General features: G+C 39.3%; 1 protein-coding gene across 1 annotated transcript in view; it reads right to left on the bottom strand.

The window, feature by feature from the left end:
• Positions 1 to 27,098, bottom strand: part of CDC73 (cell division cycle 73) — a 101,564-nt gene that overhangs the window by 6,961 nt on the left and 67,505 nt on the right. The window contains exons 11-14 of the mRNA XM_036387401.2: positions 12,224 to 12,281; positions 9,212 to 9,247; positions 8,727 to 8,814; positions 387 to 548 (exon numbers count right to left, since the gene is read on the bottom strand). Of these exons, the coding sequence (XP_036243294.1) occupies positions 387 to 548; positions 8,727 to 8,814; positions 9,212 to 9,247; positions 12,224 to 12,281 (344 nt within the window). The remainder of the gene's footprint in view (positions 1 to 386; positions 549 to 8,726; positions 8,815 to 9,211; positions 9,248 to 12,223; positions 12,282 to 27,098) is intronic.

Raw genomic sequence — 27,098 nt, 5'->3', positions numbered from 1 at the left:
ATCTTCCCAACAGACTCTCCCTCAGAAAGCAGACAGGAGAGGAGGGGGTTTCTTGCATATCATGGTTCAGTGACTTGCACGTTACACCACAAACCAGAACAATAACATGAACATTTCTATTGGAATTTCTGGAACATTTCTGGCAAATCTAATAATATTAACTGTGCTGCTCACACTGTTAAAATTTGAAGTGTTGCAAGTTTTAAAGATCTTCTAGATCAATTTAGTTTCATATTCTTTTCAGCTGAAGACTTTTACAGTTAATAAAATGAAGACTCTTGTATCTGTACCTTCACTTTTCAGTACATTTCAGAGCATTTTATTATTCCCCTCCGAATTCTGCAGAGTCCAGTGTAAGAAATTGAATAAAGGAGAAATGTTCTTACCAGTCCTGTGGCATGAGTTTCAGAGGTTGGTCTACGACCCGGTAGGGGACAGTGACGCTGACTGTGGTTCCCCCCGGCTGCATCTGGTCCTTCCTCCTCTGTATTAGAGTCTCATTCTCCCGCTGACAGCCCTGCTTCTTCTTCTCATCTGATGGTACAAACCTTAGGGAATAACAAACCCCTCAGTAGACAAAGGCAATTTACTTGATGGAATCAGCAGGAAAAGTAACAGCTTTATCTGAGCTTGGCGTTAGTGACAGCAGCCACTCAAGACACCTCGATCCCAAGTCTCCACCACTACTCAGTCAGAACATCAAAAAAATGTAAGAATAATATTTCAGAAGCCCTCCTGATAAAAACAGTCACACTAAAAAGTCCTCTGTGCCTCAAAAATACAGCCTGACCCATTCTTAGACATCTGGGGCCTTACACAACACATTTGCAGATGAGGAGCCAGACCACGACCTGCAAAGTGACCACAACTCTTCTTTTTAGTGACCAAGGGTAACCTGGGCATTAAACCAACTGCTTCCAGGAGCAAATTTCAAGAGCTCTTGGAGCCATCAGAATTACTGCCAATTAGAATTTTCTTGAGAAAGCTGGGATTTTTTGATCAAAAAATGGTTTTGAGTGAGGTTTTATTTTTTTGGAGGATGATGATTTTACATTATCAATGATTCATCTGGTTACTATGATGCATGACACTACAGTTTTTTGGGTTTTTTTTTTTTTTGGTAAGAGATTTTGTGATAGAATAAGTGCTTGTAAAATCCAGATAATGTGGCCCTCATGTCATATATTACCTCCATATGACAAAAATAAATGCTAAGATGTGACACAGCTTTCCTTCCTTCAATTAATTACAGATCCTTAATCTTTCAGCCCCCTCACCTTAAAAAACAACTGCAATCGCATTTCAAGGCCCTCCATTTTATGGTGATAATAAAATACCCAGAACAGGTCTCAAAACTGCCATCGTAAATGTGAGAGCAGTGTGGGCCTTTTTATTGATAAACCTCAGTGGATTCTGAGATAGAGAAAAAAAGAAAGTTAACAGAGCCCTGCCTTTCAGGGAACTGGAAGTGTGTCATGGCAAGGGAAGCTGATGTGAGCAGCAGCACCTTCCAGGCCAGCACAAGAACAGTGTTCAGGCCTGTGCTTCAATATTCTATTCAGAACCACCCAGCTGCACTACAACCCTGTCTGCTGCTGACATTTCATTGCCAAAGCTCCTGATTAAAATAAAACTCTGTTTCCCCTAACTGCAGTGGTTAGGAGGAGGATTTGTGTTGTACATTTTAAAAGCACAGTGCATAGCTGGTAACATTTCTCTTCATTACAGTGCACATGGTGATTTTGAGCAGTTTACTACATTTTTTGGCTAAGTTGTTTGCAGCATTTCTATTTGTTCTCTTCAATTTATTTCTATTTGAATACTAAAAACCAAATTTGAATGTGTGCTTTAACAGGCACACTGCACTTCCCATTGTTGGATAAACAGGAAAAAGAATACAAGATTAAATATGAGAAAAGTTCATTATTCAGTCAACTTGAAAACACTTGTTTTCACTACATATTCAAAGAGAAAATGGCATTTTGGGGGGGAAAAAGAAATCAAAAAAACAAGCAAACACGTTTTAAGGCAGCAGGTGAAAACTGTCAATAAACCTCCAAGAAAAACAATTTTGCTTTCCCAATGTAAATTAACAGATTATATCCTCTCTTACTCCTCATGCCTTAACAGCGTTTCAGAAACCACGTCACAAGCAGTTTCTGAAATGTGTGTCCAAATGCATTCAATTCATAAAACTTCACTGAGAAATTTAAAAAAAGCCCAACACCTGCTAATAACTAGGAATGGTGCATTAAAGCTCACTAGAACTGGAAATACAGAGAAAACATTACAGGTGTTAAATGAGCAGCTATAAATTAAATTATGCTTGTCTGTCTAGTACAGGTGAAACACCATCATTCTAAAGGAAATACAGACAAAAAAGCTGTACAGAACACTGAGAGAAAAGTACACATTGGCCACCTAGAATATATTTTTAAGAAGTTAAGATAATAATTTCCCTAATAACTGAAGTAATTAGCAAACAGTTAATATTTACATACCTTTTATCCATCACAACAGACTGACACATACAATTGCACACTACACAGAGGCATTCAGCTGAGTTCTGCACTGGAAAAAGCCACCCAATGTGACACCAGAATTTAAGTATTTCTCATCAATTTTCTAATTTAAAAACTCCAAAGTGAGGTGCACCCTCATCATTTGCACTCCTAATGGCCTGTCCTGCCAGGGTGTCACAGGCTTTGCTTTACCAGCAATAACTGATACGAAACTCTGTAACCTAAAATGAGGATTTACTTTGTGGTCCTTCAGCTTTTAAAAAAACTACTAATGAGTTTTGTTAGTAGAAAACTACTAATGAGTTTCTTCTTCTCATCACCCATTAGAACTAAAGCAATCTGGGCTGAAAAAAATGAAGATAAATTAAAAAAAAAATAGAGAAACAAGACCTCAAACACCTTTTATCCAACTGGTAGTGTTTATAGGAAAAGCCAGGGTCACCCCAAATGCTGGGCAGCTTGAGAAGATTTTTGTTATTCGCCATCCCCTACATTGAACAAGAAGAAACTCTTAGAGAATATGTAAATAAAAACCAAACAGCCCTACACACATTACAGTGCTAATCAAGCATTCATCTGAACAGGGATCTAAAAGGTCACATTTTAAATTTAATTTCAAAATGTGAAGAAGCAAACACATTTTAAATGGAAACAGGAAAGCAAAGCAGCCTGGCCACATGAGAGTAGAGGCAATATTGCTGTGCCACAGAGTAACAACTTCACCACTCTTGAGTCTTCTCACATTCACTGCTTCAAATGTTTCCCTGTTTAAGAATTCATTTTAACACCAGTTTTTTGGCAGTTTTTGCCCATTTCAGCTAGAACTGTGTTACAGCCATTGAGGCACCATTCACTTGTGCCTCAGTTATGTCTCTTCTAGACAATGGCTCCAGTTTTATTTCCTGGGAAAAAAATCTGAATTTTTGAGTGCAATTCTCTAGGCCACAACACAAAGATATCTTGTTAAGGACCAACTATCAATGAGCAGATTCAAATGGCACAGCAGAGAAGACAAGTGCCACAAAGCAAGCATTGAAACAAGCACTTACATCCAGATAAACAAAGAGTACAGGAATAAAGGGCAGCTTACAGAAAGTTTATGGAATCTGTGCCTGCATTTCCGGGAATCATCGACTCAGTAAGCACAGCAAAAGTCATGTGCTCAAGAACTGAGAATCAATAGAAATTACTGGATGATTATAAAGATATTTATGGCCTAGGTCATCACTACCCATAAGCATAAGAAAACTGACTATTAAACACCAAAAATCCCATCTTCTCTTGGAGATTATTTATAATATTACTAAATACTGCTATAGCCAGTGGCTTAACAACACATTTGTACTTGACAGCTTTTTAAACATCAGAAATAGGTTCTGAAACCTGAGTGTGCAGGAGCTTACAGTTTCTTGCTGCTTCTCCAGATTACTATTCCCTATCAAAAAAAAAAAAATCCATATCTACTTAGAATGCACTTTTATGCCCCCAGTAGGGGTAGGAAATTATTAGCCCTCACTGTTAATTGCCAGAACCATTATCCACATGAAAAATGGGGCACTCTCACTTTGTAAAGGCAGCAGGTCCCTTCCCTATGGGGACAGACAAGCAAGTGAACACCATCAGGTGTGGGAGGTAACTGGTAGGACACCATCCACTGAACTGCCTGAGCTACTCCTGCCCTGGCTCTCAACTCACACCCACTGGCAGTAGTGCCTTTAAAACACTTTCACTGAGGTCAGATCAGCACTTTCTGGGCCCCAGCTCAGGCACACTGAAAAATGCAAGAAAGGAGAATAAGGCAACTTACCAGCAACTGAGATCATGGCAATACACATTTGACTGTGTTCAGAACTGAAGGCTTATTTCTACCACCCTCTCAGTAATTCTGTTAAACTACAGTATCCAAAGCTTTATACACCTATTTTTGCAAGAGAACAAAGCTTTTTTACACTATATCATGCCTGAATCTATCCCAGATACTTCACTTGGTATCAAAGCTGGATAAACCTACAGTGAGTTGCCTGGCCACATATGGTTAAATGTAGCACAAGCAAGAGCATCATCATAATAAAAATACATCATCACCATTTAGTCATTCTCATCTGCCTGATGGAATTTCTGCTACACTTTGGCTCCATGTAAAGCAGAAGCCTTGTCTCTGAAAAGCCTGACTCCAGGTATTCTCAAATACTGAGTCACAATTTCACATAGTAACTGTGATACCCAGTGTTACATTCAGATAGTGAGTAAGAATAGAATGTATTATATAAAATATTTTAAAGAAGTGCCACAACATACAGAATATATTGCAGTTCTGATTTTAAATTAAATTTAATCTTTTTACTATTTTAGAAACTCTTTACTTTATGTTGTACTTGGCTCCTTAGAAAAGTAACCTTTCAAAAAAACTTAGCAAGAATATTTGCATATTATTTAGCAGGTGAATTGTATGTATTACAATCACATACAGAAATGTCTCCCTTCAAAATCTAAGTTGCAACAAATGTATTGAGTACAAAAATTAGATATCTTAAACTAGTGCTATACTTTGGGTTTGTCATATGTACTTCCTTCTGCACATGATAGTTTTCCTGCTTTCCATACTCTCTACCTTAAAAGAGAGCCTAAGATAAGTGATAAAGTAAGATGCTAAGCATCATACAAATGTCAGCCAATTTGGTATGAAAAACTAATATACTACAGAGCTATAAATAGGCTTAGTAAAAATCTTGGTATAATTAATAAATTTCTCTCAGTTCTTGGCAATTCAATTTAAGTCCTACCACAGAACTGGATGAAGAATCTCCTGTTCATTTTACAACCACCAACCTAAAATATCTGGCAATTATACTACAAATAATTTTTCTCATATGCAAAGTATGTATTGCAGTCGAGTTCCTTAAAAAAAAATAATTCAAGATTGTAGACAAAAAGTATCCTAAAAGACAGATTCCCAGCTATGATTTTAAGTTTTGATCTCTGTTTTCGATCTTTAATTTCAGCTGATTTTCCCCTTATTTTGTTTCAAGAAACATTTAAATGGAGAGAATCACAGAAGTTGATTTCTGAAACCCAAATTCTCATTCTTTATGATCACACACTTCACAGGCTGTGTTTCCTCATGGATATCCATATCCCAGCCACCACAGGGGCATCATCCTCCCAGGCTTCTGCTACACTTCTTCACAGTCCTTACCCTTCCAGCTCCAAAAATCTCTCCTCCTTCTGCTGTATCACCAATCCCCTCTGATGGCAAATACAAGCAGGCTGACTATCTCTAGAAATACAAGAAATGCAAATCTACCTGCATCTTCCTCAGCAAGGGTAAGGGAGGGAGGTTCATTTAGGTGTGTCCTTTCTACCTGGACAATATTTCTTTATCCCAAAACTTGTGGCAATGAAAGGAGTCTCTGAAATCTCTGCTCTTCTGTCAAATTTAGCTGCAAGTGAGGAATGCGTTAAAGAAGGTGCTGACTTGGAGGCAGAAATTAGCTATGTCTTCTTTCCTTGGAAAACCATCACATATCTATCAATCACACTCCACATCAAGGCTAGTTCTACACTCTGCATACCTTAACAGTAAAAACAAACCCTGAAGCCATTCCTGAACAAAGTGCTTCCATAAATCTAAATGCAAACAAATACAAGCCAGGTGGCATATTTTCCAGCAGAGTGCTAGACCTGTCATGGCTAAATTAATATTTTACTCTTCTGAATCCTGATACTGCACTTCTGATTCATTAACATACATTGCTTCTCCCCTTTCTGTTTCACACAGGCTAACTATGCAGTGTCATCCTCTGAACCCTTCCTTTCAGTGGTTCTGGATCATGTTCCTGCACTCGAAATGCAAGCATCCTCCTGGGACAGGCCTTGGCAAGTTGACTGCTGAAAACTCTGACTCCTGGCACAGATGCACTTAGACATGACAGACCGATTGTCCTGGGTTTGCCTTAATTGAATTTTTGGTGAGGAGGGAAAAGGGTCAGCCAGAGAAGCGACTTTCCCCATGACAGACATCACAGCTTCCTTCACAGCTGACAGAAACAACAGCTAGCTGGCTCTGAAACTGATACGCTGCTAAGCCAATTAGAGAAGCTGGACATGCCTCTAGAAATCATATTTAAGAATAAAAAAACCCTACAGAAAGCTCTTTCTTACTTCCTGCTTTCTAGAGAAGAGAGAAGTCGTCGTGTCCCCCCTCCCCCTCCGTGCCCCCGAGATTTCTGCAGCGAAGAACAAAGGAAAGGTGAAAGAACGAAGGAAGGGCCAAAGCCCAGAGCAATGAAGGAGAAGAGATGCTCCAGTTTAGGAGCTGAAAACCTTTTGCAAGCCAAGGTGAGAATATAACGCACCAGACTATTTCCCTGTAACTCATAAAGCATAGGGGGAGATGCAGCATTCATCTGCAGCTCAGAAGTGAACTGGAGTATACAGATATTGAAAGAAGCTTGTGATCTGACTTGAACAGACAGAGAGAAAGAACCATTGCTTCAAGAGACAGAAGAGAACCTTTGCTTCTATACTAGAACAGCTCATCCTTAAAAAATTGCACCCCATAAGCCAGCGACCCACGGAGGCAGTTGTGAGAAGACTGACAAAACGTGGGAGGGAGTTCAGGATTGCAGATTTCCGGGCGGGCTGCTGCTCGTGAAAATTAAAACCACGAGAAACTGTTTCCTGTGGCAGGGCAGGAGAGACTCCTCTCCCTAAGTGAACTGAAGAAAGATTTCTTTTTAGAAGTGCCAAACTGACTCCAAATCCCATGTTTTGGTTTTTTTACGTTGTAGGTGGGAAATAGAAAGAGGCTGGGGGGAGGAAAGGTGATCTAAAGGTTTATTTTAGTCCTTATCATTCTCTTTTTAATTCTGTTAATAAAGTTTTCTTTACTCTCTTTAAAGTTTTGAGCCTGTTTTGCCCCTAAAGCGTTTTCTCCTAATCCTCATCTCAACCCCTTGAGCTTTAGTTTACCTGGTTATTTTCCCCTCCTCTGCTCCAATTACAGCAGAGGAAGCTGAGAAGATGATTTTCATGAGTGCACTGGCATTTGGCCAGCAGGTGCTTCATTCCTTTCTGAGTACACCTGTGCCACAAAGTCACAAATTATACAGCTGGAAAAGCCAAGGCATTTTTTTTTAAAGCTAGGGCTACTTTTTTTCCTAAACATGAAAAACCCACATAAACAAACACCCTCTGTCAATCTGATTGGATCAGTGCTGTGACAGCTTGCACATTGAACATAATGTTAAAAGCCAGCCTTCCCTCAAAATATTTCAGAAGAGACACAGAGCCCAATACACTCACTGGACCTTTGATGCCTGTGGCACTAAGATAGAACTGGAACTGTGGATCAGAAAGTACCTGGTATCTCAGAGCACACTTTAAACAATTCTAGGGCAGCTCCAGCAGAAGCTGTACCACCGCCACAGCCTGGTTTGGATGAAAAGCAGTGTCACAGTATCATTAAAGATGAGTGCTGGAGGTGATAGAAAGATGAGCCCTCCATTTTTTGGATATACCACTGCAGACAACCTACAACAGTGCATTTCTCTGGGAAAAAGACTGTTTCCAAAAAATTACCTGATATTTACTGATAGATCATCTAAAACCATGATCTGTTGGACAAGCAGAAAGATTCGTTCACCATAATGAATTAAATCTTAGAATCAGATGTGTGATGTGATAAACAAGTTTTAGTAACCCACTGAAATTTCCCTGGATGCATTTGCATCAATACTTAATGACAATATGTGACCTTCAGAAAAAATTTCTTGTTTGCACAACCAGCTGGGATGCTTGGCTGATACAGCCCATCTGGTCACCTTCTCCTTTACAATAACTCAGGTCCTTTCCCGAGCTCCAGGAGCTCCCTTGGTCAGCTTCTCTCAGCCTTCTTCCACGGGAAGAGCTCACTTGCACGTGGCTGCACAGATGTTACATCAAAGAAAAGCACTGCACACATTCCAACTGCAAAAGTTTCCTAAATCTGCCCACAGGTCAGAACTGAGCCAAAACTCTGAAATAGGTTTTTGCTTTTTTTTCCTACTAGTCAAGAGGAATTAATTTTTTTTATACTCTGGTCTGTAAAACTAGCTTGTCACAAGAGAGTAAATGAACCCTCTTGCTTAATCACTAATTAGGTGTTAGTATAACTTTCTATCTGAAAACAAATTGTTATACAGTATGCTCTAATCAGCTACTTACTTCAGATCTTGCAGAAGGTCCTTTGCATTAAGCATTGTTATTAAAGAGGTTGTGGCTGCTGGAATAATGATTATGGGAGTTCGAGATCCTGTAGAGATAATAAAGTTAGACTTTGCCTGGAGGGGGTTTTTTGTTGTGTTCTGGTTGTTGTTTCCTCCCCTCCCCCTTTTTTTCATTAAAGGAACTGTGCACAACAAAGCTCTTGCTTAAAAGGTCCCAGTCATGGAAAAATAGTAAAGGAAAATAGTAGTAAAGCTTTTCTGAAGGTTTTCATTCACCAAGAAAGCAGATCCCTGTATCACGAGTCTCTCAACATGAGTGGGACCCATATTTAGCACAATAGAATGCTATTATCTATACAGAATACATGCTATATATTCCACTGCTTGCTTACATTGTTGCTTGTAGTGTCAGGAAAAAAAAAAGGAAAAGTGGGCACAATTCACACAAAAATGAAAAGGATCATTTAACTAAAATTGACTCACCTTTTTTCTGGTTTGGAGGGGGTCTTGCTTGAGAAACTGAGAAAAAAAATACAGCAGAATGACTAGGACATTAATCCAAATGTCATTGCAAGGCATCTGTTTAATTGTAGGAGTGAGTAGGGAAGAGTCACACTACAGTCTTTAGATCATTTTTACAGATGCAAGACACTAAGATGAAGAAGGGATTTATAATTTGGGTATGAGTATTCAGAAAACAAACAGCTTTTGACCATCTGAAGCAGGTATTAGGAGAGTTCAATCAATCTCTCCCAGTTTTACTGAAGCTACTCATCCCCCTCCACAAAAGGCAAGGACACGACGCCATGGACAAAAATTCCCAGCAATCTTAAAAAAAGCTGCTTGTAGATCTTCAGTTCAGTAGTGCTGAACCAGCAGGACAACCTTCACAAGAAACTGATCTCTACACCTCCCTTTTTCATTAGTAGTTATTATTGCACATGACATCCATGTGATTTAACCATCCCAAACACATAGAGAACTCTCAACAATCAAAACCTGAATTTCAGTCTTTCTCAGGTTAATTTTGGATTGCAGCTGGAGTTACATGAGGTCTTCAGGAGCCAGACACAGTCAAGCTTGACACTCAAGGGGAAAACCACCCAATCAACCAAAAAAAGCAAAAGAGAAAAAAACAATCCACCCACAAACAGAATTACCCTCAACCACCAAAGAAGTCCACCAAACCACTGCTGGACTAGTAGAAACCAAAGAACTGCCCCCCACCTCTCCAGCAAAATGTTTCCCCTTCATTCTTCCAAGTTGTAACCACCTCAATACAGGAGACACTGCATTCCAAGACTGGAAAAGCCTCTTTGTTTCTTCACTTTGGTGCTATTCCCTGGTTACCCCAGATGAACATTTTATAGTTCAGTTTTCAGGAGCCCTAACTTCATGAGAGAAGTGTAGCACTTGATAATCATCATCGTCATCCATGTTTATCCTAATTCAGAAAATGGTGAGTAGCAGAGATTGACGCAGACTAACTCAGCTCTCAACTGCTACTATGCATGACAAATTTCATTAATTGACTTCCAATTGCTTAGCACCAACTTGCTCATGTTTATTTATGACCAACTGTTTCAGAAACTTCCTAGAACAGTATAAATATTCACAGCACATACTTGCCATTATTGAAATATTGAGACCATATCCTTAATTATCTTTTCCTGACACTGTCAAATGCACAGATATAATTGGCAACACTATATTGAACTACATGAACTTTACCTACCCAGTGATTTTTAATTTTTTTTCTTTAATTTAGGTATCTCCTTAAAGTAAAAATATTCTTGAAATTATGGGCAGAGCCAGCTGTCTTAAGGAGAAAAACATCAAAACAGAAAGAAGGGGGAGGGAGAATAAGCATCTGTAAGAAATTAAATAGCTGTACAAAGACAGGTAAGGAGAAAAGTTGGTAATGAAAAATGGCACCAAGAAATATCATTTAAGAGTGCATCTCAAGCATCTTCCTCAAATCACTACTGTACAACAGTTTAGCCTAATTTAATTAATGCTTCCCATGTGCAAAGCAGCATCCTCCTGGAAATAGCAGGTTTAGTTGCTTTGACTGCTAAGAATAGAACAGCTGAATTCTTAAAATATCCAAATACCATAATGCAAAAATATCCTAGGACAGGCAGAAAGAGAAACCTCTTCTGACTCCACCTGTCTTCTCTATTCTCTCTCCAATTTCCAATGCAGATGCAAGATAATGGATGGGGCTGGCCTCAGAGCAGGGCACTATCAGTGTCACCTCTATCATGTACAAAGCCCACGCTGCTGGCAGGAAATGCCCAGGAAGTCACAGCCAGCAGCAGGGACTGTGACAACTCAGTCACATTTCCTTTCTTGCCACTTCTACCCTTTTCATACTGCTGTCTGTCAACTCCATCTGCATTAGGATGCTTAACGGGGCTAGTGAGTTAAGTATGACAGGCAGCATGACCTTTCCAGTTCCAAAATAACCAAACAGAAGAATCTGTGCACAACAGCATTTAGGCATGCTGAGAACATTCAATATTAGAATGGATTTTGGAGGAAGAAGCAGCTTTACAATATTAAGTCTTAGCATTAAATCCTGCAAACAAATCTCAAGGAATTAGCAAGGCACACATTGCAAGCATTTAGAGTCTCAACAAGGATATACAGTATTCCAGCAGTACTTCTAGAAAAAGTATATTCATTTTAACTGGTAGCTTTGTTTCTAAGCCACCCAGAATGTCCCCAGGACCTTCATAACATCATCTTGTCCTGAAACAGCACATTTCACTTGAGACCTTCCACCAAACTATTAAACTCTCAAATTATGCAAACCAGGGGCAAATCTGGACATCAGCTTGCAAACACTGTCTCTCTCATGTACTGGTGCTACATGCTTCTAAAAACTCATCCTAAGGGTTTCTTTTTTAAACAAAGTACATTTATCACCCCATCACTGCATCAAAACTCGAGATTCCATCTGACAGATAAATGGACTTGGCAGCCAAAATTTACTGAATGGGAATTAAAAACCCAGTTGAGGATTTTGGCCCTGTTACAAATATGTGCTTAACAAGTGTGAAGAAGTAATGATAACACATTCAGAGAACTACTTATTTCTGACATATTAATCCTAGAAGTAATAATACATCTCTTTTTGAGATTAGGTATTCTGTTTGTTTATCCTTGGAGTATTAACCAGCTCTTGATAGATATTTGAGTGGGAATTTTGTGAAATTTTAACTGCTGACATACCAAGCCTACAGCAAGAGAAGTTCTTGACTTTTTAATTTCAGCAGTGCATCCTTTCAATGGGCTAACTGGGCACCAAGAGAACGACTCCAAGTCCCATGGTATAACATAAAACAAAAGGCTACGGGGTTTTTCCAATTTATGCACAGTTAAAGGCAAAAAATAAATGACCTGTACTTCATTGTTGAGCTAACTAAAGAGAACTCCTTAGAAACTCATGCACATGAGGGACAGAAGGCCATGGGCCAGTGGCCACCTTACCTGGTCGTGGCACAGGCTGTGCTGCTGGAGTTTGGGTTTTTCGGGCAGATGCACCTTCCTTTGGAAAGACAGAAGAGCAACATGATCAGCTGAGCTTTTTGTCAGGTACATGAGTTTTCAAATAATCACAGAGGTACTGAAAGTATCATGATAATGAGAGCAGTATGTTCCCACTAAAGAGATGGAAGAAAATAGAGAAAATATTCCAAACTCTTTATAGAGCCTGTTTTAGCTTTAGGGAAGACAGACAACCTCAAACTTTTACAGTCTTACATTTTAACCAACCATAAACTTTTTTAAATTTAACTTTAAAATGTTTAATATTTCAATTTTAACTTTAAAAAGTTTAATAAACTTTTACATTCAGAGAAACCTTTCCTATTTACAGTATTGTTTCATTTTACCTACTACCACCTTCACCAAGGGTTAGTAACGTAAAGATAAGCAACTGGCTGTAGAAATTTCCAAGTAAGATCTCCTTATGCTTTGGATGGAAAACCAGGACCAAGAAATTGCAATGCATTCCTGACTTGAGGAGTTTTAGTGCCCAGAAATAGCACTCTCATGATAATTAGTTCTGCTCATGCCTCATCCAATTACCTTAATGTAACACACAAAAGACCTGCACTACTGTTTATTCTTGTTAACTCCCCAGAGTCAACACAGCACCAAAGAAAACAGTGAGGTCACATGTCTGCTTCCAGAGCAACACAATTCCTGCAAGAACAAATTCTGCTCTCAGTTTCTGCTGTGAAACCTCACTGAACATAACACATAGCACCAACAGGCTGAAAAGCTGCAGCACATTCCAGCCACTTCATCTATTTGCAGAGCTGACAGGAAAAAACCTTCTTAACACGAAACCACGGATTTTAGCTGAAAATTACTTAAAACATTATGTGAGGTATCCTACAAGCATGAGACACTGAGAAAGGTCAGAGATCCCACTCAGAGAAAAACCTGCTGGAAAGGACTCTGATAGGCATTATCAGATCTATCTCCATGCATAAATAACAGTGTGTTTTGTAATGCAAAATAAAGGAAAGCTCATGAGAGGGCTCACTGCATGATTTAAATAATACTTAGAGGAGCTGCTTTTAAGTTTCCATCATGAAAGTTAAAACTCTTTATCTCACGATCTCTGAAGTACAAATAGAAGCTCCCACAGAAGCCCATAGAAAACACAAATTTACTCAAAGCCTCTCTTCCCCAGCCTTAGTGAAGCCACCCATGATTAGTTACAATAAGCTGGAGCTGACATTTGGTGCAGTGAGCAGCTTTTGTAACTTTTACAGGCAGCAACCTCCCATTAATCTTTAGTAGAAGGATTTAACCCTGCACTGCACGTAATGGGTCTATCCCAAATTCTGCTGTACTCTTTTCTGATTATTGAAATACCAACATTTATGTAGGGCAGTTGAGTCAGTACCTGTTATTTTAAGACTTACTTTTATAGCAGCAGAGGAAAGGTATTTTTGCCAATGTCCTTTCACAATAATTCCTCAGAAAATTATAAAACTGAAAATACTACCACACTCTAGAGGAAGAGCAGCAGGAAAGGCTGACTACCTTTGAGACAAGCCCTAAAACTGAGAAACAGCATCTTTCTTTTTACTTCCACTTTCCAAGAGAGCAAAAATAAAACTTTTTGCACCTCTTTCTGTAGAAAGATAACATGTTCTGTGTCAAAAGAATGATTCTGTGCTGCACTAGTCACTCATTTCGAAGAAACCAAGAATTCCCCCATAACACTTCCTTAAATTCACAGTACTTGATGAAATGTAAAGAAAATTATCAAGCTAAAGAAACATCAGCTCCTGCAATGCCAAGTTTCAAGTTTCTAAATCCAGTTTAGATGCATAATCATTACTGTGTGCTGTCCCCCACCTTCATTCCTCCTTCCACCCCTATGGCATCAGCAGTGCAGCTTTGCTGCCTCCTCTGCCACTCTCCCAGTGCCTCCCATGGCTCAAACACAGCCTGCAGAGAAGGAGGGACCCAGGAGCTGCTGCAGAGAAACTGGTGAAGAATTATAACCAAATAAGAACCAAAGCCAAACCAGTGGCTTGAGCCTAATGAAATATCTGGCCAATTATCTTTCTGGGGGTTCTTCACAGTCTCTTCTGAACTGCCTGCCCTGCAGTGATTTATGGGAAACTTAGTGCAGGAGCCTAAAACAAAACAGGAAGGCTTTGAGAACATGGCAACTGAAAGAAACAAAATACACCCCACTCCCCCACACCAAATGAAAAACAGAGTACAGAAAATAACTACATAAAAATATCTGATTGCTAGTAGGAAATAAATTCATTTAAATTAGTAAATACCACTTCCATGGCTATGATCATTCTGTTTGCAAGACCAAACTCTGCAAATCAGTAAATTATGGAGGTACAGCTTTTAGTTGTATAACTTGGTACCTTAGACTATGATAATCTCAGGAATGAACCTCCCTCAGCTCACAGCTCCTGATATTGAGGTGTCCTCAAAGCTCAGCTGTCACCTGACTGAAGGTGCACCATCAATCCTCTGGAGGTGATTTACACCCCTTCTCTTTTTACAATTTTCAGTGATCTAACCACTACCTCCTGTTCTGTAAGAGCTGCAGTCAATGCAGCAAAAGAAACTCTGATCAATATTTCACCCCCATATTTCTCAGAAGATTGTAAGGAGAAACGTATACTACTAAGGTGAGGAAAAGAACAGAAGTACAGAGCTGTGATGGTTGACAAGACCTGCAAGTGGAGAGGAAAACATGGTGTCAGTAAGGAAGTCATTATCAGGATAATTTTGTTAGTGTTTTCCTTTGTGCTGCTAAGTTTGGATTTAAAATTACTGCTTTTCAGAAGCATTCAGATAGAGATATAAGCTTTTCCTATGACAACACACTGATTTAAGACAAGCTCTGCTCTCAAGGAGGTGTAACCACAGAGAACTCCATTCCAGGATTTCTCCCAGAGAAAAAAGAGTATTCATCAGACAGAGTAACCTCTGAAGCTGCTTCATCCAACTACACAAAGGGGGTGCTGCTGGTGATTTGTGGTCTCCCAGCTACTCACAGGCAACTCCTGGTTTGCACACTCTCACTCCCTGTAAAGGCCAGAGTTATTTCTCACTGAGCACACACAAAGGCATTTCAAATCTTCTCATGTGAAATTTTTAATCTAAAAGTTACTTTTAAGCAACCAGCATGCTGCAAATTTGAACTCCAGTTAAGGGAGCTTTTGTTCATGCAGCTGTACCCAAAGCATCACAAGCAGCAGAAATCACTGTTTAGCTATTTAAAGAACATTCATTTCCTCAAAATTTCTGAATACTTAGACAGTTTTGCTCGAAAATGACATACCTAATTCTCATGCATAAGCTGTTTGACACTGCTAAGGAGTATATTATGAATATTCATAAGTTGAAACTAATTTAGTAACAAAACCATGTAATTTGAAAAATACAAATCTTCTTTAAGACAACCACTTAACGTTGTTTTTTAATCAAAAACATATTACTTGGTTTACTTCTGCTAATTTACCATAGAAGGTTATATATAGAGAGTTTACTTATGATTTACATTTTAACCATTCAGAAGCAACACCCTGACACAGAATGTCATCAGCTCCAGATTTTCCTGAGCCTCACTGCCTCGTTTCCCTACAGGGCTGGATCTGCTTCTCTGTGGGACTCATTTTAGTGCTTATGTTCCCTGTCATTTCAGACATTTAAAATATTTCTGACTAAACAACGGTTTTGTGTTTAGTGGATTCCTTTTGCTATTTAGCATTGTTGTACCTAAACACCTAAAAAAATACTGGGTTCACAAAGTAATGGATGAGTGGGCAACAGCTCAGTGCCTGTGCTTAGCACAGCCATGGTTGGGTTTAAGTTTCCTAAGAGTGGCTGTTGGGGGTTTGTTTGTTTGTTTTCTTTTAGACACCTTTTAAAACCTCTTGGTTGTAAACCTCTTTTTTGACTTTTCTAAAAATAACAATTTTTAAAAACAGCTACTATGTGTATTAGCCAAAATTACCCATTACCAATATTTACCTGACAGATTTATCAGGACCCAACTGTTATTTTCCTATATTTTAGAAAAAAAGTCTGTATTTTAGATACTTAGTGGTTTTCTTAGGTCTAAATGAGCATTAATATCCATAGTGAGGTTACCTTCATTTCCCAACTGGAATGAAAAACTGCCTGAACAATTACTCCTGCTATGTTTTAGAAAATAAACCCCCCTGTTTAAAACCAAATTATTACAGATATCTTATGGCAGCTTTGCAGGTCCAAATGGTGGAAGGAAAAACTATTTCATTGCATATTCCCTTTCCCAACTGGTTTCTGTGTAGAAATCATAAGAGCCTGTAGTATTTTGACCTTTAAAAAAACATTAGGAGCAAAGTATAGAGTTTACAATTTGATGCCATCTTGTGGCTTTAATTTGGTAAATTTAATTATCATCTTGTTCCTTAATAATATTTAAATTAGTCCCAGAATTTCACCAAAAAATCTGAAAACTATTGGGTAGCCTGCATGCTCCTGCCCAGAAGCAGCAGAAGCAAAAAGTAACAGTGCAAGAAGTGTTAGCAAGTGCTTACATGTCAAACACAGAGCAGCTTCCAGCCATGACAGAATTCAGCCAAAGACAGCTCTGTTTGTGAAGAGGAACACAGCAAAACCCAGATTCAAAAGAGAAAGAAAAGAACTGCCTGTGGATGGCAAGCTTGTACAATTATTTTTAAGAACAGCCTTCAATGTATCTATTCAATTTGAGGTACAAGAGACTGTAAAAACCCACTTTAATTACCAACAACTCTATTATCATTTCCTGACTTAAAGTATTGAAGCTTTGAAAATTTTAGTAAAGCCAGCCGAAAGAACGATGAAAAAACCCAAAACAACTGCATTGTTAAAAAGAACACAAGTTTACTATAAATTAAATATTGCATATATCAATGTATGAACAAACAGCTAAAACAAAGGGCTGACTTCAAAGCAGGTATCTAAAAATTGGTCCAGATGCCCTACTTGAAGCCTGATAGAAACATCTATTTATATAAATTGGATTCTGAAAACATAGAGCTTTGTTCAAAAAATTTAAAGCCCATAGAAGCCTTGGAAAAAAATCCAAGCTTTTCAAAGAGTCAAAAATAATCCAACTCAGTGGCTCTGCCTCTGCAGCCTTCCCAGTAATTCTCTGATTTATGTTTACATCAAGAAAATTCTAGTAATACTTTAACTAGTGTTTCACATCATCATTTCATTTCTACATCAAACTGGTATCATTTATTTTCATATTTCTATGCACACACAAATCTGCATGCAGTCCCAAAAGACATACTTAAATAATAAATTGCAAGCTTTTAACTGCCTTCCTAATTTTAAACTTTACAGTAAAAAATAGAATTTATTGTGCAAATACTTCTAATATTATAGTTGCTTTCACTTCATTGTTTGCAATATTAATGAAGAGGTCATTGCTACTGTTTCTATTGTTTCAACTTTCTTATTTTCTAGAAGAGAGAGTGGGAGTTTAAGCAGAATTAAAGATATTTTTACAGAACAAATTTTAACAGAAGAATAGTTTAGCAGTATTTATCAAAGGACTCCTATACCAACTACCTAAAGAAAATAACAGCATAAATTCACTTTTTCATACCCGGGCAACCAAAAATCTCATGTGACAAGACAAAGAGGACTGATAAAAAATATATAGAACTTGTTTATTTCAAAATACAAAACTCATCACAGAATCATTAAATTTGGAAAAGACCTTCAAGCTCATTGAGTCCAACCTTTAGTGTATTATATTAAAATGTATTTTACTGAAGGTCATGTCTTATCCAGCATAAAAGGCTTCCAATCCTGAAATTCAGTTTCGTGCCACAAAACTCCATGTCAATCTTGCAAAGGTAATAGAAGTCTCATTATAGTTTTCCAAATATTGCAGTCCATATACCAAATTTGACAAAAGAGGGAAATCAGAATGAGCACAGCACTACAGGGATGGAGGAGGGAGGAAAGGAGAACCAGGGGAGGGTGGCACAAATAAAACTCTGCTGGTTTGGGACTACCCAAACATTAACACCTGTTGTACCACACCATGCAAATTCAACTTTCACTTACAAATCTGGTCCTTTATTAATCCATTACAGAACTAAAACTGAGAAGAATATTCAAATTTGGAAACTCTGACATTGTTAAACATGATAAACAGAACTGATGGGTCTTTGCAGGTTAGACCTGGCAATGAGTGTCATGGAATTTAAAAAAATCACTGCAATTTCTTGTTCATTACCAGGTCAAGAGAAATTAGCTTTAAATATGACTGAATTAACTGGACTGGTTATTGATAACTTAGGAAATACTCTGGTTCTGCAAAGAAAACAAACCAAATCACAACTGAATCTAAAAGAAAATTGTAGTGACTAGAGAGCAGCTAGGGACAAAAGCAAATTAAAAAGCTGCAGTAATAACAATAATGGAAATCACTGGGAAGCTTTTGAAAAGAATTAATCAAAGCCACAACTACTGAGATGCTTTAAAACTACTACCCCCAAAGTTAAGCTATCCAACCCCTCTGAAGAGTCCTCTCAGAAGTGTGCTAGAGCTCCATCCTTGCACAGAATATCTGTAAAATTAAGAACTTGGTCTTGAATTTACATCAGCCACATAAATTCAAACTGTTGCTATAGAAATAGCAATTTTTGAGCAGAAGAGAGATGTTGGTAGCGAAGATTAAACATGTAAACACTTCCATTTTCCTGGGGATAAGCTGTTTTCATCAAAAACAAGAACTCTTAATCCTGAGAACTCCAAAGGACTTGTTTGTTTGTTTGAAAAATAAAGGCTTGTCTACACCTTCCTATGTTCATTTTAATGATTCATTTCCATGAACTGAGTGAAAAGACAAAGGCAGTTATCACTAAAACAGTATTTTTGCTTAGACTTTCTTCCCTTTGGGTTAGTTATCTAAGCCAGCCTCACAGTTATTGCTTGGCAGCCAGAGAGGGTTTTGAGAAGCACAGTTTGAGTATTAAGGGATTGTTTCATCCTTCTCTAAAGCCAGGTATAAAGTTTCTACCCTACAGGTTTTCTGCATGCCACAATCAGCCCAGGATACATCAGTTCAACAGAACTGGAATTTGCATTTAATTGTGAATTTACTGCAATTGGCTCCTGTTTGAATCTCTAACTCAGACCTTGACATATTCAGAACTATCTAGTTTCACTACTGCCTCCAAGGACAGGCAGTGGTCACCCACAGGAAGTGGTTTTGATCAGAAATAGCACAGAATATGGGGCTCAAGCAATCCATTTGCCCAACAGCACAGCTGGCACGCAAATTCCAAACACATAGAGAAGCACTATTGCTTTTGTGTTCAGATTCAGCTTTGGAAATGGGATTCAAGGGAACAGTCACATTTAGATTACAGAAAATGCTGCTCAGTACAGAGCAGCAGGAAGACCCCACTTACACCTGCACCCAGGGAGCAAGCAATACATAAACAGAGGCCTAAGTGACCTCAGAAAGGTTCCTTTGCAACTTCTGGAAAGACTCATTAAATGCTTTGGGTGAGAAGAATACTTTTAAAAGCTCTGCAGGCGCCTAAATGAACACAGATGGACCCTTGACTTCTGTATCAAAATTTATCCAAAAAAAAAAAACCCCAAAAAAAACCAAACTAAAATGAATCAAGACCCAAGTAACTGATTAACTTTGTGGGATACTGTCAAATACCTCAATGCAACAGAAACTGCTGACGCTTTTTTCAGCCTTCCCCTGCTCATACTGACTCCCATTGCTACAACACAGGGGATGCTGCATTAGAATTCTAATACATGGGCAGCTATTGAAAGACCTTGGGTTATTTCATGATTGCTTGTTCAACAAATTATCCAGCATCAGTTGTTCCCAGTTGTACTTCATCCTGATGTGATCTCCTTTCTATTCACTAAAATGTAGTTTCAATATTATTCTTCTGTACCTCACCAGCTTTAGCAACCCCAGCACTATGCTTATATATTACATTATGTTGCAAGAAAACACAATTATCATGGGTGGTCATGGGCAGAGAGATGAAAGCAATTTCCCAAGTAATGGCCCAGCAAAACTTAAAATATCTGGGGAAAAATCCTGAAACTGAATTCCTGGAGGAGCCAATGTGCAAAGCTGAACTGTAGAGCAATGAATTCCAAGTTGTTTGTGCTGCCTAGAAAAAACAGTGCTGAGTTCAAAGATGTGTTTTTCAGGATCAAAAGCTTTAGCTGCAGCTATAACAAATTGTAACAAACAAGCCAAGAGATGGGGGCTTGAGTGATGACAGCGATGGATGTGAGCATTCAGGGGACTGTAACCACTTGGATATGGAAAAGACTATTTTGAACGGCCACAGGCCAGAAAAAGGGCAAAAAAATGTCCAAATTGCAGAGTGCCTTGTACTCCAGGCTCCCTTGATGAACAACAGCTCGTCTGCTATGCAAATTCAGCTGAAAAGGTGAAGATACTTGTTTTAAATGCCCAAAAGGAGATGATTCTGAGATCTGCTGTAACTGTAATAAGTTTCTGGTAAGACTAAACCACAACTTTGCAGTCGGCTGAGTAATACCAATCATGAAACTTGTGCTATCTCAGATTTTCTTCTCAACTCTTGTATTTTTTTACTTTGTGACTTTTACACAAGCACACCCCAAGAGATTCTTGTGGGATGCCCACTGCTTCAATGGCTACAGCAAAGTGACAGAACAGTAGGTATAGGTGAAAAACGAAAAAATAAGTCTATTACAGCAATTATCTATGTCATTTGCAAATAGAGAAGTGAAACCCCAGCAGGACATTGGTTAAAGTCCTTGGATCAACAAACTGTCTTGTTCAGACAGAGCAGATTCACTGTCTTGGCTGCTGGTGATAAAACTATTGACAAGATACTGAGACACAAGAGAGATCTGTACAACATGAGACAAGCAAGTTACAAACAGAGTGGTAATTCTCTGCAAAAACTTCTGAGTTTTAGTCCAGCACTAAAGTGTTAAGATTTCTGGACTTGCACATGCTACAATTATCCACACCCTGTAATTCCCCCAGACAGAGAAAACTGGATTTTTTAATCTGCTTACAAGATAACCAGAATTCTGTCTCTGAACATTTGTCCTGCCCCAGCTGTCTCAGTTCACAAGTTCAGTTTTAGTTGTCATATGGGGGAAAAAAAGTTAAAATTAACCAAAGGAACACCACAATTCACCACTATCCTGCTCTTACTCAACAGATTTTATTGCTTTAACTCATTAAAAAAAAAAAAAAACTAACCAGACTGAAAGAAAATATGTTGTCTACCATGAAGACAGAGAGTGAACCAAGTCAGGATGCAAGCAGAATTTTTTTTGGAGGACAGGGGTGAGAGGACAATGGGCGAACAGACTTTTTGTTCTCCAACACTGCAGCTAAGCACCCCTGATCATAGTGGCAGCAAAAGGTATTGCTTCTCCTTGGCAAGAACACAATTTAGTCCTTTCCCCTTTCCTCAGATGCTGAACTTGAGCTTTGCATTTACAGCTTGTACAACTGGAACAGCCCCTGTGAAATGTCTGTCAATCACTGCACATACACACAGCATATGCAGGGTTAAAATGCAGGGGGAACAGCGACAAAGGCTTCAAGCAAAACTCTCCGTGCCAAACCCACCTCCACCTGGGGGTGCCACTTCTCCCATGCTGCCAGCCCAGACTGTGCTCCCCATCTCCTTTCCCCATGGGCAGCCCCAGAACAGTCACAGAATCACAGAATGGCTGGTTGGAAGAGACCTTAAAGATCATCGAGTCCAACCCATGCCCCAACACCTCAACTAAACCCTGGCACCCAGTGCCACATCCAGGCTTTTTTAAACACATCCAGGGATGGTGACTCCACCACCTCCCCAGGCAGCCATTGCAGAACTTTATCACTCTGTCTGTGAAAAACTTCTTCCTAATACCCAATCTATATTTCCCTTGGCACAGCTTGTGACTGTGTTCTCTGGTTCTGTCAGTGCTGCCTGGAGAAAGAGACCAACCCCCCTGACTACAGGCACCTTTCAGGGAGCTGGAGAGAGTGATAAGGTCACCCCTGAGTCTCCTTTTCTCCAGGCTGAACATCCCCAGCTCCCTCAGTCGTTCCTCACAGGGTTTGTGCTCCAAGCCCCTCACCAGCCTTGTTGCCCTCCTGAGCATCTCCACACCCTTCCCAAACTGAGGGCCCAGAGCAGTCCTGGCTAGCAAGCTGATAATGTGTACAGAGGAGCTGAGCAATGCTCAGATTTTACCACAAGAAGCTGGAAAATCTGCCCCCTAAACAGGAAGTTATGGGTCATATAGCAAATGAACTTTTATTTCACTAAAAATACTAAATCAGAGAAAGCAGCTGTTATGAACAGAATACTTTACATTTCCAATGGCCAGGCTTGCTATTAGGTGCCCCATGAAAAAGCCTTATTTTGGGAACTCCTATACTACATACACTACACTACATACTATATACACTACACATTATGACCACAGCTGACATTTGATTGCAATGTTTCTTTCTGCCCCATGACTTTACACATTTGCATCAAGTAAAACAAAAGGTGTCAACACAACCTATCTATTGTTGGATTTAAAGGTTTATATTCCAATTTCAACAATATAAACACACGCTTGGAGTAATTTTCCCACATTTTAAGACAGGGCACAGAAGCAATCTGGGATTCAAACACAAACTTCAAACCTAGAAAGTTCCTAAGCAGTGTATGAACAGTACCTCAATCTTAATACTGCACTTTAAGAGTTACTTACCTGCAGCTTCCCATAGGTGAGCTTAGATATTTAACACAATAAAACATCACTGAAAAAAAAACTTGTGCTCTTCAGTGTCCTCAAATGGCTTCTCCCACCTAGAGTCAACATCATTAACCTATTTTTTCTCAGTACAATATTCTGAAGTCAGCATTTCCAAAATTTGCAGTAATAGCATTTCTCTCTCACACCAGTCACAGCAGCTCTGACAAAAACTGCCTGCTAGAGTACCTTCTCTTTGGCTGCAGGATGCCCAAGTTTCATATGCAGCATCATAATCAAATACCCCCCATAAAAATGCAAAGGGTTTGGTGCCATTTATCACCCTGTCCTGCAGTTCTCTCTGCCTCCAGCTTTCCCTGGGAGATCCATTCCAACACATACTTTTCATTGCAGAACTCTCATTCCAGAAGTCTGTTTTAATTAAAATATTCTTTTATTTACAATTAGGAAGGAGCACTCAAATTAGACCAAAACATTTTTATTCCCCCTTCTTGAAGAAATTTCCACTGAATGCAACTGGGTAACTACAAAAGGCCTGGAGTTTCCCTCCCTGGGTACAGATGTAAGCAGATGAAAACATTAAAGTATTTTGCAGGTATCACTACTACAGAGCACAAAATCACATTACTGTACGTGTCAGCAGAAAGCCAGGCAGCCACCTGAACCCAAAATTCTGTTTCTTCAATTAAGCCTTTATACTTATCCTACAGATCCCAAAATTAAAGAAAACAAAACCCAACCTAGTAATCCCCCAAACACAACAACAAATTAATGCCTTCTGGTTTGTACCCAGAGAACAAACAGACAACATATATTAAAGTTTCAGTTGTCTCCATTTCAGCATGTCCTAAAAGCCTGGCTCTTTGCCAAAAGCAATACAGCCTATGGACATGGCTGATTTCCTTCAAAAAGAAATCACACAGGGGGACCAAACAACACAATCACAATATTAATCATCACCTAACAAAGCCACCTGGGACAGAGAAGCATCCCAGTCACACATCACAGATTCATATACTGAGGACAAACAATAGAATAATACATACTGTATTTACATCACAGCAACAAAGCTTCCTATTTGTGTGCTTCTTGAGAAATGGAGATGTTTCAAGAAGTGCCTTCAAGGTTTTCAGTGCCAGCATGGCTTCAGCAGGATCTGTGTATTATTGCTGGAATACCATGCACCAAAGAGATTGTGCAAAAGGCTGCTGGTATTGTAACCTGAAGAAACACATCATTCATGCTACCCTGCTGGAGCATACAAAAGCTGATGATGTTACCTGGTCATATCAAAAACTAACTGTAGTGGCAATAAATCATGCATTAAGTTAAAATACAGGAAGGCTTCTGGCTGTATCACAAAAGAGGAATTTTTCCATTTGGCCTTCTGCCTCTACTTTCAGCTTCCTTTGGCATTATATCTAAATTCCCCATTATTCTTCTTTCTTTAGTATAGAAGATTAAATTAAGCCCTTCTCAAAGCACTAAGATGACAGCACTCAACTTTAATTTTTTCATTTTAAACACAAACCATACACTAGATAGACTATCTCCAAGCTTCTAGCACTGCATTAGGAGAACTGGTTTATCACAGACTGTTCTCAGCTGTATTTTGGTAGTGCATAAATGCATCCTCTTAAATAAAGGTCAGCTGGCACAATCTCACATAGTGTGGGGCCAGCCTATCCAAAGATGAGGATAAGGGCCCTACAAAACCAACAGATTTTAGGATCTTCCTGTTACACTGTAAATTATATACAGGCTTCATCCATTGCTGCAAAAAAATAACCCCTGACAAATGAGCAGACTCCAAAATGCATCACAAGACAGGTTCTGAAAGTTTTCAAACAGTTGTGCCCTCTCGCTCTCTACACACACACACACACAAATTCATCTTTGAGAACCTCCCCCTGTGAACAGGCACTGGAGATGACAGACTGCAGTCAGCACTTTCACAGGTGAGGTTCAGCTACAACCATTATTTCTGCTCCTCACATGTTAGCAATCATCAATCATCCATGATGATCCCGGGGATTTCACAGTTTATCTGAAGGAAATCTGCCATGAGCAGCAAGACCTCCTCAGCTCTCCTTCAGCCCTCACATCTGTCCTGGTACTCCAAATAGCTGTTTCACCTTTGAAAAGTCTAATGTCAGTCAGAAAAAAATAAATAAGTTCTTTTTTTTTTTCCTACAGCAACGTGTTGCAAAGTAAAATCCCCTCAGTCCAGAAAACTGAACACTAAAGTGGCAGGAAATAAAAATGAGTAAACCACTAAGAGGAGACAATGTTCTGGAGTACAGTTAGGCTTTCAATGCCAAGATTTCAATGAGAGAAAAAAAAACCAACACAAAGTGTAACAAGATTCCTCTGTTATGACACCCTGGAACTTTCTGTATGTGCTTAGGATGGCTTTACCAGTCACAAACAGATTCAATTTCATAGAGACTCATCCAATAACTTCCTTGCCTTAGTCAGGTCGTGCTCTATTTTACGAGAAAAACACCGAAACAAAACAGCAGCATCACCTTCTGAGCAAGGGCAGCAGAGTAATTTTACATGTAGCTCAACAGGCTGATAATTTGTACACAGACCAGAGACCTCACACTTTTCTATTTATTCCTGTGCTTCCAAAAATACATTTTGAAAATGTAAGAAAAAACAACTAATCCAGAGTAAATGCCAGACTACATATTTCTTCCTTATTTTGCAGGTTCTGCATTGGCATATTCTTGGGGGAATGAATGTGTGCCTTTTCTGGAGGAAGAGCAAAAATCCTTATCTCCTCCAACAGACATTTCTGTCACTGACTAGTGCTTAGTTGGAAGAAACATCTGAAGGCACTACCACTCTGAAAGCTGTTCTAAGAAAAACCCCGAGTTACTATCAGCCTCAGATCCCAACCAGTGGGATCAGGTATTTCCAGGCTGCACATTTTCCACTGGAGATGATGGAGATGCCTCAGGTTTCACACTTTCCTTGGCTCAGGGCAGCTGCTCAGAACCACTGCTCGCTTCCTTCCCAGGCCACAGCCCTGGCACCCAGCACAAGCTGCTGCAGGCATCTCCCAGTGCCTCAGCCCTGCTCTGAGAAGAGCAGGAAATCCTGCACAGAGCCATCAGCCACAGGCACCCAGGGCTGCTGCATCTATTCCCCCGTGGTGGACACTGCCCAAGGCTCAGGAGATGGTGTGCATCGTCCTGGGCATACACACAGCCAGTTCTACTCTGGCTCTGGCCCCAGCCAACCTGCCAGGGAGAGGAGAACAGGGATTCCAGAGAGCTGCTCTAACCTCTCTTACTGCACCCAGCATTTCCCACTTCACTGACAGATCTCCCTGCTCACTCCCTTCCTCCCATGCACCTCAGAGAAGTGACATTGAATTACATGGAATTAACAAGCTCTTGTCATTAGGCAAACACAGGATCCAAATACAGATTGTGGCATATCGTAAGGAAAAATAGAAAAAGAAAAAACAAAGAAAATGGCAAATGTAAATTTTTCACAGTAGTGAAACCTTTTCCTTATGAAGTGACCTAGATTCTCAAACAAAGGGATTCCCTTTCTGTACTGTATCCAGGCCTTATTAAATAAAGAAGGAAATTTTATTCTATTTATTACTTTGCTTGTTACCTAGAAATACAATAGAAGGGCTTTTGATATTTGGCAAAATAAGGAACACCAACACAAAACCTAACATGGAGATCCAAAGGTGTGAGGGAAAAAAAGAAAAGAAAAAAAAAAACAGAAAAAAAAGTGGGTCAGATTTGGTCTCATCCACAATCCAATCTTTTGATATGCAATGTAAACCATAATACTTGCACATTGATAAAACAAGCATACATTAACCAAAACTTACAGAAAAAGCATTTGTAGAAGTCTGAATGTTTGATTACACAAATCCTCAAGAGGAGAAGACTTCAAAGAATCTACAATATGCATCATCCAAGGTCATGAGATTTTGTGGGGTTTTTAAGAGGATGACAGGTTTCTGTATGTTTTTGAGAAGCGGGGTGGGTTTTTTCAGATGCCAAATGCTCTCTATGAATTTACTTTAGCAAGACAGATGAGC

This window comes from Molothrus ater, chromosome 9, assembly GCF_012460135.2.
Source record: "Molothrus ater isolate BHLD 08-10-18 breed brown headed cowbird chromosome 9, BPBGC_Mater_1.1, whole genome shotgun sequence".
In the NCBI taxonomy this organism is placed as follows: Eukaryota; Metazoa; Chordata; class Aves; order Passeriformes; family Icteridae; genus Molothrus; species Molothrus ater.
The sequence above is the reverse complement of the archived record's forward strand: the minus strand, read 5'-3'. Positions and strand labels throughout refer to the sequence as shown.